Below are 11,707 nucleotides of genomic sequence, written 5' to 3'. Positions count from 1 at the left end.
ATAGCTTTGGTTGACATGTTCTTAGGGAACATTCGATGTGATATATTCAAAGTATGATGAAATTGTGTATTTTTGCAGCTTATTTAGCCACTTTTTTCTGGCCATTGCATTGAGCTATCTAAGATTTCCACCTTCTTCATCAACATGTGTCAAAAATAGTTATTCTCTACATAAACACAGCGGAGCTATATCGGCCGCAAGGTCGCTTGTTACTGACTTCTAGTGCTACAGCCAGCTATGACATACAATGCCAAGTAGGTGAAAATATGTGTGGGTTTTGGCTCAATAGTGCTTTTTTACTGACTCAGCAGATTGTGAAGCGACAAGCTCTTTACAGGACAAGAGTTTATGTACTTCTTGTTTATTTGTTTGTTTGTATTTATGTCTGGGCATTGAAAAAAGTAAAAGCTTGAAGTTTATTACTGCAGTATAAGGTCTGTATGTTCAAATTAAAATATTTTTGACCAGTTTTCACAGTATTTATCAAATCAGCTGCTCTGTAACTGAGTCCCTGATGCCTTTCAAATTTACACTATCCCATCATGAGGGATTGCAGTGTCAATGTTTTTTTGGCTCAATTTCCATATTATCATGGCAATATAAGCTGTTCCTGTAGTCGTTATTCAATTGGTACTGCATGTCCATCAACCTTTCCATCTCAATAAAAATAATTGTAAACCAGGCACCTGTGATCATAGAGTTTTGTGTGGGGGTATTTCAGTAGACAAAATTATGAACTTGTTTAAAGCATTGTATCAGATATATTCAAATGAACCAAATGTAAACAAAAAACTGTGATTGCATATATATTTCATAATGTAGGTGCATAGATATTGTGTGTTTTAAGGACAGAAAAACTACACATTAGTTTTATTTACAGCCTGTCACACTTCTAGTTTGCTCACGTGTTTACACACGTGAGCATATGTCGTAGCGATGTCTGTCTGTCTGTCTGTCTGTCTGTTGGTCCGATATCTCAAAAACGGCTTATCAGATCAGAATTAAATCTGGTACATAGATTCAGTTAGCAAATAGCAAGAACTGATTAGTTTTTGGTGGGTCTGGCTTGCATACTTTTTGCTCATTTGCATAATTAATGATTTTAGAAAAAACGGATATTCATTAAAAACACTCCACACAATTTGATGAGATTTGCTACAAATGTTGATCACACCAAGATATATCAGTAGTGGGAACCATTAAGGGGTGACATGAAAGAGAGTTGCTAATTTGCATATTTAATGAACTTTCCTAATTAGGGATATATGTCTGATTTGACTCGATCAAAATCAACCAAACTTGGTATGTATATTAAAGATACTATGATTTAACATTATGGAAAGTCATGAAGCGTTTTAACTGCAGCCAATTCCTAATTTACATATTTAATGAAATTTGCTAATTAGATATATATATTTAAATTGACTGGACCAAGTTGATGAAACTTGCTACATGTATTGAAGCTACTGTGATACAACACTTTTGAAAGTGATTAAACATTTTGACTTCAGCCAATTCCCAATTTGCATATTTAATAAACTTTCCAAATTAGGGATATATATCTGAATTAACTTGATTGTAGTTGTCGAAACTTGCTATATACATCAAAGATACTGGATATAATTTTAATAAAATCAAAAACATTTTCTCTTCAGCCAATTTTTTAATTTGCATATTAAATGAACTTTCCTAATTAGAGATATATATCTGAATCAACTTGACCAAAGTTGACAAAACTTGCTACATATATTGCAGATACCATGATACAACATTGTTGAAAATCATTAAGCATTTTACTTAAGCCAATTCCTAATTTACATATTTAATGACCTTTGCTTATTAGGGATATATACTGGATTTACTTGATCAAAGTTGGCAAAACATGCTATGTACATTGATGATTATACCAGGTTAAAACAATATCAAAAGTCATTTCACATTTTCATATCAGCTAATTTATAATTTGCATGTCTAATGAGCTTTCACAGCTCGGCATATATGGCTTGAAGGACTTGGCCAACGGTAATTACACTTGCTATATAAAGTGGTGATACAATGACAGCAGTAAAAGAACTTTGATATTTTTATTTCAGCTAATTACATATTTGTATACTTCATGACCTAATCGGCGGTGATTATTGTTCATTACGTTGATCATAATATTTTCAATGAAGTTGCAAACATGTGGCAAAGGTTAAAATTTACACATAACTGCAATATATAATGAAACACGTGAGCATTTTCAGTTCATATCTGGTTTTAGAGAATAATTTCAAATGTTCTCCATTTTCCTATGAAAAATTATCTTTGATATAGATGATCATGTTGTTTTAACTTCTGGTGTGCAGATCTGCCAGGATATTCTTCAAGGCTTAAAATCAATTTCAGTAAGACTGCACGCACCGTACAATTTTACAGAGTAATGCACGTATCCTGGATGCTGGAAATAATTCACCTAAGATAACATCAGTTTCAGCTTGGAGTCACAATATATAATTACAGGAACAGAAGCTGTAGGACCGGGTAGACACTGTCCAGCGTCTGCACATATCTTTCTCTTGTGTCTCGTCTATTTCATATACAAACCTATTTGGAATCCCAGGTCAGGTTTTCCTCCTAGTTGTTATATTGTGGGCTCCAACACAAACGGTCGCCCAAATACAACACTAGTGTTGTTGGGCGACCACAATAAAACATAGTGATCGAACGCGTTACCTTTGAGTCTGCACAGTATTCAGTTTGTTTCTTTCTGCCGGATTGTTGATTATTGATTATTGACAAGAGAACACGTGACATCATTAGAACATGACAGGAGTGGGCAGAAAGTGATGACGTATCCGTTCACATATGCATATGCAAGGTCTAAATTGTACAGATCCTCAACTTGCCTCTCCAGAGGACGCCGCCTATGACCGTTAACGTTGGCTTGCCAGAGACGCGTCCGGAGAAGCAAATCCTCAACTCTATGACACTTCAATTATTACGTCTTGTCACCACGTACAGTCTCAAATCGCCTAGCAACTGAGCCAGCCCTCAACATCCATGCATCCTGACCTTTACTTTGTATTCTTGCAATAGTTAAATATATCAGGCTAAACATTGAAATAATAAATCAACACTAGGCCTATTTATTTGGCAAAACCACGTTTCCGAAATAAAACGGTACATGTATTCAGCAAATTAGGATGGAACGAATGACATAGTCAAGTGACCATACTTATATACAGTTAAGGAATATCAAATGTTTGCAAATGCGTTGCAGTTAATCTGTATGTTGATATCGGTACCGTCATCATTTCCCCTCTCCGTTACAAGTTACACCATGGCAAAATCTCCCCCCCCCCCAAAAAAAAGTAAATTTATTCACATAAAAAAACATGAGCTCTCCAGGTGGATTTTAATACCACCGGTATATACAGAGATCACGTCAATGGACAGCAAATTGCATGATTCGTCTGCCACATTAACAATCGTACGAATGGTAGCTCCACTCGGTCGGATTCACTACGGAATTGACGCCGGTCATGCTGGAAATGATCAGCAAAAATTTGAGATGCTAATTAGAAGTAGAAAACAAATAAAAATCAACCTATAATGACAGTTTCATGCGGTAAAATCACGATTTCTTTGTTAGCTATCTCTCTGTTTTTTTCTCGTTAGTTTGGAATTTTAAGTTTCCCATCTATGAGTGCACGATTGCGTAAACTTAAGCGTCGCTTCAAAGGAATATGGAAAGATTGGAACTAATTTGGGATAATTGGATCGTGTAGTAATGTTTAATCTGCAAATATAAGCTCATCTGGTTTTCTTAATTGTAACTGCAGCTTTCAGCTATAGAGCACCTACCACTTTTGATAAAGTTGAATAATTAAAAAGATCCTTTTCTCCTAATTAATTCCAAATCGTGTTCGTTATGAATATGATTGTGAAATGTATGATATTATGAAAGCCCTGGGAGTGATTATGTTTAAAATGTCAGCAATGTGCTGACACCTGGTACCACCACTAACTATCAGTGGTTCAGGATGGTCCTACGTAAATTTGTACATCACAAATGTCCAATGGACCTGGTAATGTGTTACCTTGAATAGAAATGATTATTGGACCAGTTAATGTCATTCATATTGCAAGCTCTTGTGTACATAGGTGTGGACCTAAACATGGTTACACATGTTACCTGGGCTGACATAAGTTGTCCAGTAACATCGAATAGCAAAAATTATGTGAATCTCTGTATGGTTGATTTATCAGTTTATGCCCTTATTGGGAATGTACGGAGCAGAATCTTTACTTGCTGGAAGATTGACCGGCTTTGACGATCGCTCTTTACGACAAAATTGTAAAAACTGTCAGTGGCAAAACTTGTATGGAGAACAGAGATACAGTGGAGTGAAAAGCAAGAAAAAGGGAAACTCTCAAAACATGAGGTAAATATCAACAGCTTGTCTCGTTATGCAACATACTGGAGCTTTTGGTATGATTTCTTTTGTACTTTGGGTATCCCAAAAGAAACGCTCCTCACATAATTGCAATGAAATTTAAAACTGAAATTCAAGGACGATCAACGTTTCTGCTTCCTTGGTAATCATACAGAAATCATTCCGATGAAGAGAGCGCATTTAGCTGATTCGTGATTGGCTCGAAGTACTAGTCACGTGACCTATTCTGAAAATGGAACACAGCCTGTTGCCAGACAACAAGCGTTGCGCTGTTGTTTTTGGAACAAGTATTCGCCATAAGTACGTCTTGTGCCGATCCTCCTTGCGTTGTTCTTTACTCGTGTCATTTTGCCAATTACTGCAAGCGTAACTCACTGTAACAATGGGTAATGCTACATCGAATGTCACAGAGCGGAACTGCCCGGAAAGGGGACATGAAAACGAAAGCTTCCAAAACGGGTAAGGAAATATATTAGTCTTTCCAACTTTGCACGGACAAGGTATAATGCAACAGCGGAAAGTAAAGTTCAATATCTAGTTCTGATCAATATCTACATCACTGAAAACGCGAGAAGTCATGCACACATAGTACATTTAAGTTTTCTGACCATCCATTTGCCTCAGTGTTTATTCCATTTCGGTTTTAAATTTTCAGATTCAGCGATTGGGATGTGGACATGTTCGACAAAGCTTTGAACGACGTTGCCTTCCGTTTCGAGGAAATTTTGACCGAAAACACACGCTTGAGAAAGAAAGCGACTCGCTGTTTGTTTCGAAAGAAACGAACACAATCGAAGAAGCAGAGTGTTTACGGTCGCAGTGAAATGGACGAACTGAGGATGATGTTCTGGGAAATGACGACACGAGTACAAGAAATCGTCCAAGAAAACAACGAACTGAATGAACAATTGGAGCAATCGGAAAACCGCAACCGTCAGCACATCGATCAGTTGAATTCTCTGAGTGTGGACAGGCACAAGCTTCACGAAAAGATCATTTCCTTGGAAAGGGCAAGTGAGCAGCAACTTAAAGATATCGGTCGGCTGGAAGCACTAAAGGAAGAGATGTCAAGGGAACTGAGTGACGTTAAAAGTGAATTGAAGTTCACCGAAAATAATGCAGACACCATCGAGAAGGAGAAATTTGAGTTCGAACTCAAAGTGGAGATTCTGGAAGAGAAGAGAAAAGAACTGGAAGAAAAACTTGCAAAGTACAAGAAAGTCGACATGGAGGCTTTCTCTCTGAGGAAAACAAAAGGCGTTTAGAGAAAACACTTGCCGACTCAGAGAAAGAGAAACAGAACTTAAATGTAAACTTGAAGAAATGAGAAAGAGTTGAGAGTTGCTAGAGAATTACGCCCTCACGGGCAAAAATGAAAACATAAGGGATCTGATCTATCCCAGGGAAACACCTATATTTTTTTCCAATGAAGACAAGTATATTTATTTAATAATTCCTTATAATAGTCATTTTATATTAAAAGTTATTTAATAATAGTGTTCGTAATTTAACATCCTGCATTTGTTTGTCATGTTTTTCAATCCCTATTTTTTGTGTTGATAGGAGAATGGGTATGAAACTGCTGAAAACTACGTTGTTTTTTTAGATGTGTAGGCTAAGTCCTTCTTGTCTTCAGCCCAGGATCTCCTTCCATACACATGATTTTTTTTTCATTTTTGTAGAAAAAAGAATTGATGACCTGCGTCAAACAATTATTATGCCCTTGTTCTTGACCTTTTTGGACGTTCTTCCAAATATTTTTTCCCTTCACTGTGGGCAAAACGGCCCCTATTTTTTCACTCAACATGTGACAATTTTTTGCCGCACATACGCTGAATGAGCGTAAAGAGAGCCAATCAAGCTTCCGCGTAATGTTGAAAACTTCGCCGAATTTCCTAGCCGCACAGCTATATATTCAGGAAAGAGAGTAATGTTGAAAACTTCGCCGAATTTCCTAGCCGCACAGCTATATATTCAGGAAAGAGATGCAGATTCCATTTCCTCATATGTTCCTCTGTCCATTGTGATATTTTGGCTATAATTTCATGAAGAAATTCTTAAATACCGAAGCGAAAATACTCTATGCAAAAATAGGCGAAAACACGGCCAACAGCACAAACGATCGTAAACTTGTCATTTCATAATAAATAAGAGGGAAATTTAAAAAACTAAAACCATGGAGTTTTAGTTAACCTTCATGAATCTCAAATATTGTGAGAAATAACAGCGAAATGAAAAATTTGGTCCGGCGGTTTTTTTCAGATGTATTTTTCATTTTACGATGTGCCGAATAATAGCCATTCCGGCTTATGATGAATAACGAAATAGATGCTTTGCGAAATCGCGAAATAACGAAATGAGAACATTTCCACAACCCCCCCAATTTTTTCTTCAATAAAATCTAATATTTAAATATTGTCCGTGACCGCAGCAGTTGGTTTACTGGGTTTAATGAACGGATTAGGTATGTAATGGAATATTTTGAAGTGACTTCAATCACGGTCGAACTACAAAGTGATACATGGCGAAATCATGGGCCGCCATGAAAATATCAGTATGAACACGTACTCCCACAGTCACTACAGTACCTGTTTAGTCAGGGGAGTTGTGAAGCTTCACAAATCTCTCTCGAAATAAGCCATAACATTTTGGGATTGAGGTTTTTAATCTCCAAACACTAGCTGTCCAAACGCAGCTATCTGTTGGCGGTGAGCGTGCGTAGATATGCGGTGGCAGGGTTGACCTTTGATCTGCAAAGCTCTGCATGCATGGCAGGGCACAGGCGACCCAATAAGTATTACTGAGTTTTTCACACTGTTTTCTCTATCATTTTCTCTTCTTTCTTCATGCTCTGAATGATCGGAATAAATAAAATAAATGGTTTATATAACCTAACCTAGCCTCTGTGACTCTTTATTTATTTTACACTCCATTACAAGGACGTATATCTCTCATACACACGTGCTGTAATTAATTAGTCAACACAACTAATTATGCTAATCCGTGGACTTATCAGGGATTTTACGGGTTGATCAACATCGCGAAAGATAGGAATGGAATACTAAAACCTATCTTTCCGATGTTGACCAACGTCTGATAATTCCACGGATTAGCATAATTAGTTGTGTTGACTAATTAATTACAGCATGTGTGTATGAGAGATATACGTCCTTGTAATGAAGTGCAAAGTAAATAGTCACGGAGGCTAGGTTAGGTTACGTAAACCATTTATTTTATTATTCCGATCATTCAGAGCATGATAGAAGAGGAGAAAATGATAGAGAAAAGTGTGAAAAACTCAGTAATACTTATTGGGTCGCCTGTGCCCTGCCATGCATGCAGAGCTTTGCAGATCAAGGTCAACCCTGCCACCGCATATCTACGCACGCTCACCGCCAACAGATAGCTGCGTTTCGACAGCTAGTGTTTGAAGATTAAAAACCTCAATTCCAAAATGTTATGGCTTATTTCGAGAGAGATTTGTGAAGCTTCACAACTCCCCTGACTAAACAGGTACTGTAGTGACTGTGGGAGTACGTGTTCATACTGATATTTTCATGGCGGCCCATGATTTCGCCATGTATCACTTTGTAGTTCGACCGTGAAGTCACTTCAAAATATTCCATTACATACCTAATCCGTTCATTAACCCAGTAAACCAACTGCTGCGGTCACGGACATTATTTAAATACTAGATTTTATTGAAGAAAAATTTTGGGTTGTGGAAATGTTGTAATTTCGTTATTTCGCGATTTCGCAAAGCATCTATTTCGTTGTTCATCATAAGCCATCATTTACTATTTCTATTAGAGCTCTGGGGCCACGAGGTGCACAGAAGATTAGCAGCCGAGCACATTGCAAGCGGACACGATGTCGATATTAATACCGGTGCTGCGCATATCGCATTCGACATAGATAACAACCATATACTGTATATACCCGTCCAAGTTGTCAGATATATTGCCGATACAGCTCAACTTGACGTGATGAACTGTGAACAGTTAGCAACGAAATATGGATCGTACGCGTCTTTTCGTGTAACTGTTAATGCGCGGAACTTTCAGAAACTGCTGAATCCCGATGTCTGGCCAGAAGGAGTGCTGATTCGAAAGTTCTATAAACCAAGAAACTAACCAATGAATCTGCGTATAGCATCATATAATTGTCGCTCTGTCAAGAACTCGGTGAATGCAGTTCGTGATCTGTGTGATAGTCACGACATTTGTTTATTACAGGACACTGGTTGACAAGTGATAACATATCCTTTCTACAAAAGATTCACCAGGATTTTGATTACTTTGGTGAATCTGCTGTAGTAGTAAAGTAATAGTGTACAATTGGATAATCTTGTTTTTACTACAATCTTGTTTTTTTTAACTACAGGGAACCCCCTCTTACGCACATGCGCGTAAAGAGGGAGTTCCCTGAGTAAGGTCACTCAGCGCTAGCTATGACTGCGCCTAACATCAATATATACTATACTAAAAAGAAAAAAATAATTCCCAGAACTACTCGTTTGCTCCAATATGCAGTCAATGCTAACCGTGGAGCCGGAACGGGCTTTGTCATTGATATGGCTAACAGATGGTTATCTAAAAATAATCCAGTGGGCAGAACATGTCACTACATGTCAGTACAGTAACCACAGATGCTGGTAGTGATCCGTGACATGTAGAAACTCGTTCTGTCTGACCTATTATAAACACACAACATGTATAAACATGTACGGGAAATTCCGTGGGAAATTCACCATCAAACTAGCCTATATAAAGGGACTTTTACCTCGTGTTGTCAGTCAGTCGCGGAGTCTAGCTGATGTTGAACTCGAGAGTTCCTATCGGTACGAACTAACTTTCATATCCATTTAATCCATAATGTCGTAGGTATCGTTCCAGCGGCGGACTAAATCCTTCTTGTTTTTGAATTTCTAGTGCCTGCTTGAAAATGTTCTGAATAAGTTCTGACCCGTTTTCTGTTGTTGCGCCTTTTTCTTGTATTTGTGTAAGCAGCTGTTTATATTGAACGTAATAATGTTTATATTTCTCTCGCTTTTTTGATACTCCTGTTTTTCCTTGTATCACATCAATAATAACACCTGGTATAGGAGTTAAAGCTAAAAGAACTGGAACTGTCGGAATTGCTGCTATTACAGCTGAACTTACAAGAATTCCCTTAGTCACATTAAGAGCCATATCAATTCGACCCATTAATTTATAACTTCGTCGATATGCAGCGCTAGTTCTTTCTATATAGTCGGCCAATTGTTCAACGCTTTCAACAACTGAGATGTGCATTTTTTACTGTATATGTAAGGGATGATAAAAAATAATTGTAGTAATATAGAAAGACAATATGGCAGAAGGAGGAGAAGAAAATATACCACTCCAGGATTTCGATGATGCAAATTTAAATGATGATGACGCTACTGCTGAAACATTCTTTATAGACGATGATAATGCCCTTGCAGAAGCTGATCCTTTCCTTGCTAGCCCAAAGGTTGATCGTTTGACTGAACTTAGAGCAGATGAAAAATTAAGAATGGTTAATAAATTCTTAAAGGAGAATAAAATTACTGATCCGGATGCACTAAATGTATTGGCTATGGAATCTGAGATTAGGGATGGAAAGCTGTATTATAAAAACCTCAAGCTGTCTAAAGATAGAGGAGGTGGATTTTATAAGCTAGCCACATTAAGGAGTGAAAAAGGAGGACATGCATTTATTAGAGAAGTATTAGGAGGTCGCTCTAGCGCAGAGCCTGAATTTGTGAGTCGTACATTGTATTCTGAAGATGTGAAAAACAATAAAATACCAGCTGAGAAGATGACACCAGAAGACATGGGTATATACAAAGATGAACTGACATTCTTACGACAAGATGCTTCTGGTAATGCAGATAAAATACAAGCTTTTGAAAATAAAATCGAACAATGGAACAATCTAAACCCTGAATATAGAGCTATTAATGATGAATTAAGTATTGCGAATATGCGTATTAGCGACCTTAACAATGAAAAAGTTAAAATAAGGCTAGAGAAAAGAGAAGTTGAAAAACAGTTAAAGGAAATTCCTGAAGAACACACCCAAGCAAAAGAAAAAGCTGAAAAACTACTAGCTGAACTCATAACAAGAGAAGCTAAAATTGACAATCGAATTGAATACGAAAATGGTAAGATTAGCGGGGCACGTGAAAGTCTCGCTACTACTAGGTCTCTTCGTGATGTAATTTCCGATCCAGAATTATCACTCAGGCTGAAGCTGACAGAGTTATTTAAACGAAATGGTATAACAATCGCTGCAATACTGACTGCCCTTGGAATGACAATATCAACAATTGCCCTGGCTGTGACTAAAGGAGGGGGAGGGGGAGGAGGAACTGGAGCAAACACAGGTGGTTCAGGTCCGCCCAAAGTATATACAAAAGCGAAAGAAATTGTAAAGCAATTTGGCGAATGGTTAAAAACATTGGCCGCAAAAAGTGCTGCTGCAATACCAGGTTTAATCGGTTCACTTGTCAGTTTTCTATTAAAAACAGCAGGATCGGTGGTCGGATTTGTTGGAGAACAGCTATGGATATTTTTAACTGGATTAACATTAGTCATTATAAATAAAATTATGTATTAATATATCACCCCCCTACGGCATCGACATGTTTGGTGAAAAGAATATTGCAAAGTTTCTTTCTAAAAATAAAGACCTGTTTGGTTTCTCTGTCGAATTGGAATGGTGTAAACTCCGACGGGTAAATCGACATATCCTTCGGGCAAATCCAGGTGTCCGACTCAAAGATGATAATCTGTATCATAACATTTTAGCTTTCGTGAAGGAATGTCAAAAGACTAACTTCTTTAAGCGACTAGAATTCATAGCTGTATTCCAGGATACTGAGGATGACCAAGAGGCTCATCATCTCCAAGAATATTGGGTTCTTCGATTGATTCGCGACACAGGTAATCGATTTATATTTCAGGCAGACGGAAATATTTATGTAAAGATGTGATTTATTTTCTTTTTAACTGTAATTTTTTTCTTCACTACTATATACATTACACGAAAAATGGGGTACGATAGAACATTATCACCGAATTTCACCAACCGAATATCGAAGGGAACGAAGTCAGAAAGAACTCATCATGTGATTGCCCATAATCCAAGTGAGGCAGATCCAGGCCAGACACTTATCATACGATGTCCAAAGTTAGAAAGCGGAGTAGTACTAGTTCCAGATACTTTCGACCTGGTTTTTGATCTCGAAGTAACGGGACATG

General features: G+C 37.5%; 2 protein-coding genes across 2 annotated transcripts; both read left to right on the top strand.

The window, feature by feature from the left end:
* Positions 1-4,269: 4,269 nt before the first annotated feature.
* Positions 4,270-5,704, top strand: LOC139123359 (uncharacterized). Its single transcript, XM_070689510.1, has 2 exons — positions 4,270-4,427; positions 5,095-5,704. The coding sequence occupies exons 1-2, from the start codon at positions 4,270-4,272 to the stop codon at positions 5,702-5,704; spliced, it is 768 nt and encodes a 255-aa protein (XP_070545611.1).
* A 2,107-nt stretch (positions 5,705-7,811) lies between these two features.
* LOC139122797 (uncharacterized) lies at positions 7,812-11,408 on the top strand. Its single transcript, XM_070688529.1, has 2 exons — positions 7,812-7,952; positions 8,250-11,408. The coding sequence occupies exon 2, from the start codon at positions 9,792-9,794 to the stop codon at positions 11,061-11,063; it is 1,272 nt and encodes a 423-aa protein (XP_070544630.1). The 5' UTR covers positions 7,812-7,952; positions 8,250-9,791; the 3' UTR covers positions 11,064-11,408.
* The last annotated feature ends 299 nt before the right edge of the window (positions 11,409-11,707 follow it).

Source organism: Ptychodera flava, chromosome 22, assembly GCF_041260155.1.
Source record: "Ptychodera flava strain L36383 chromosome 22, AS_Pfla_20210202, whole genome shotgun sequence".
Lineage (NCBI taxonomy): Eukaryota > Metazoa > Hemichordata > Enteropneusta > Ptychoderidae > Ptychodera > Ptychodera flava.
Note: the sequence above shows the minus strand (reverse complement) of the source record. Positions and strands in the feature narration are given on the sequence as shown.

Coding starts and splice junctions, on each gene's coding strand:
- LOC139123359 (XM_070689510.1), top strand. CDS start 4,270: ATGTACGGAGCAGAATCTTTACTTGCTGGAAGATTGACCGGCTTTGAC. Junction 4,428..5,094: donor GGAAACTCTCAAAACATGAG/GTAAATATCAAC, acceptor TTAAATTTTCAG/ATTCAGCGATTGGGATGTGG.
- LOC139122797 (XM_070688529.1), top strand. CDS start 9,792: ATGGCAGAAGGAGGAGAAGAAAATATACCACTCCAGGATTTCGATGAT.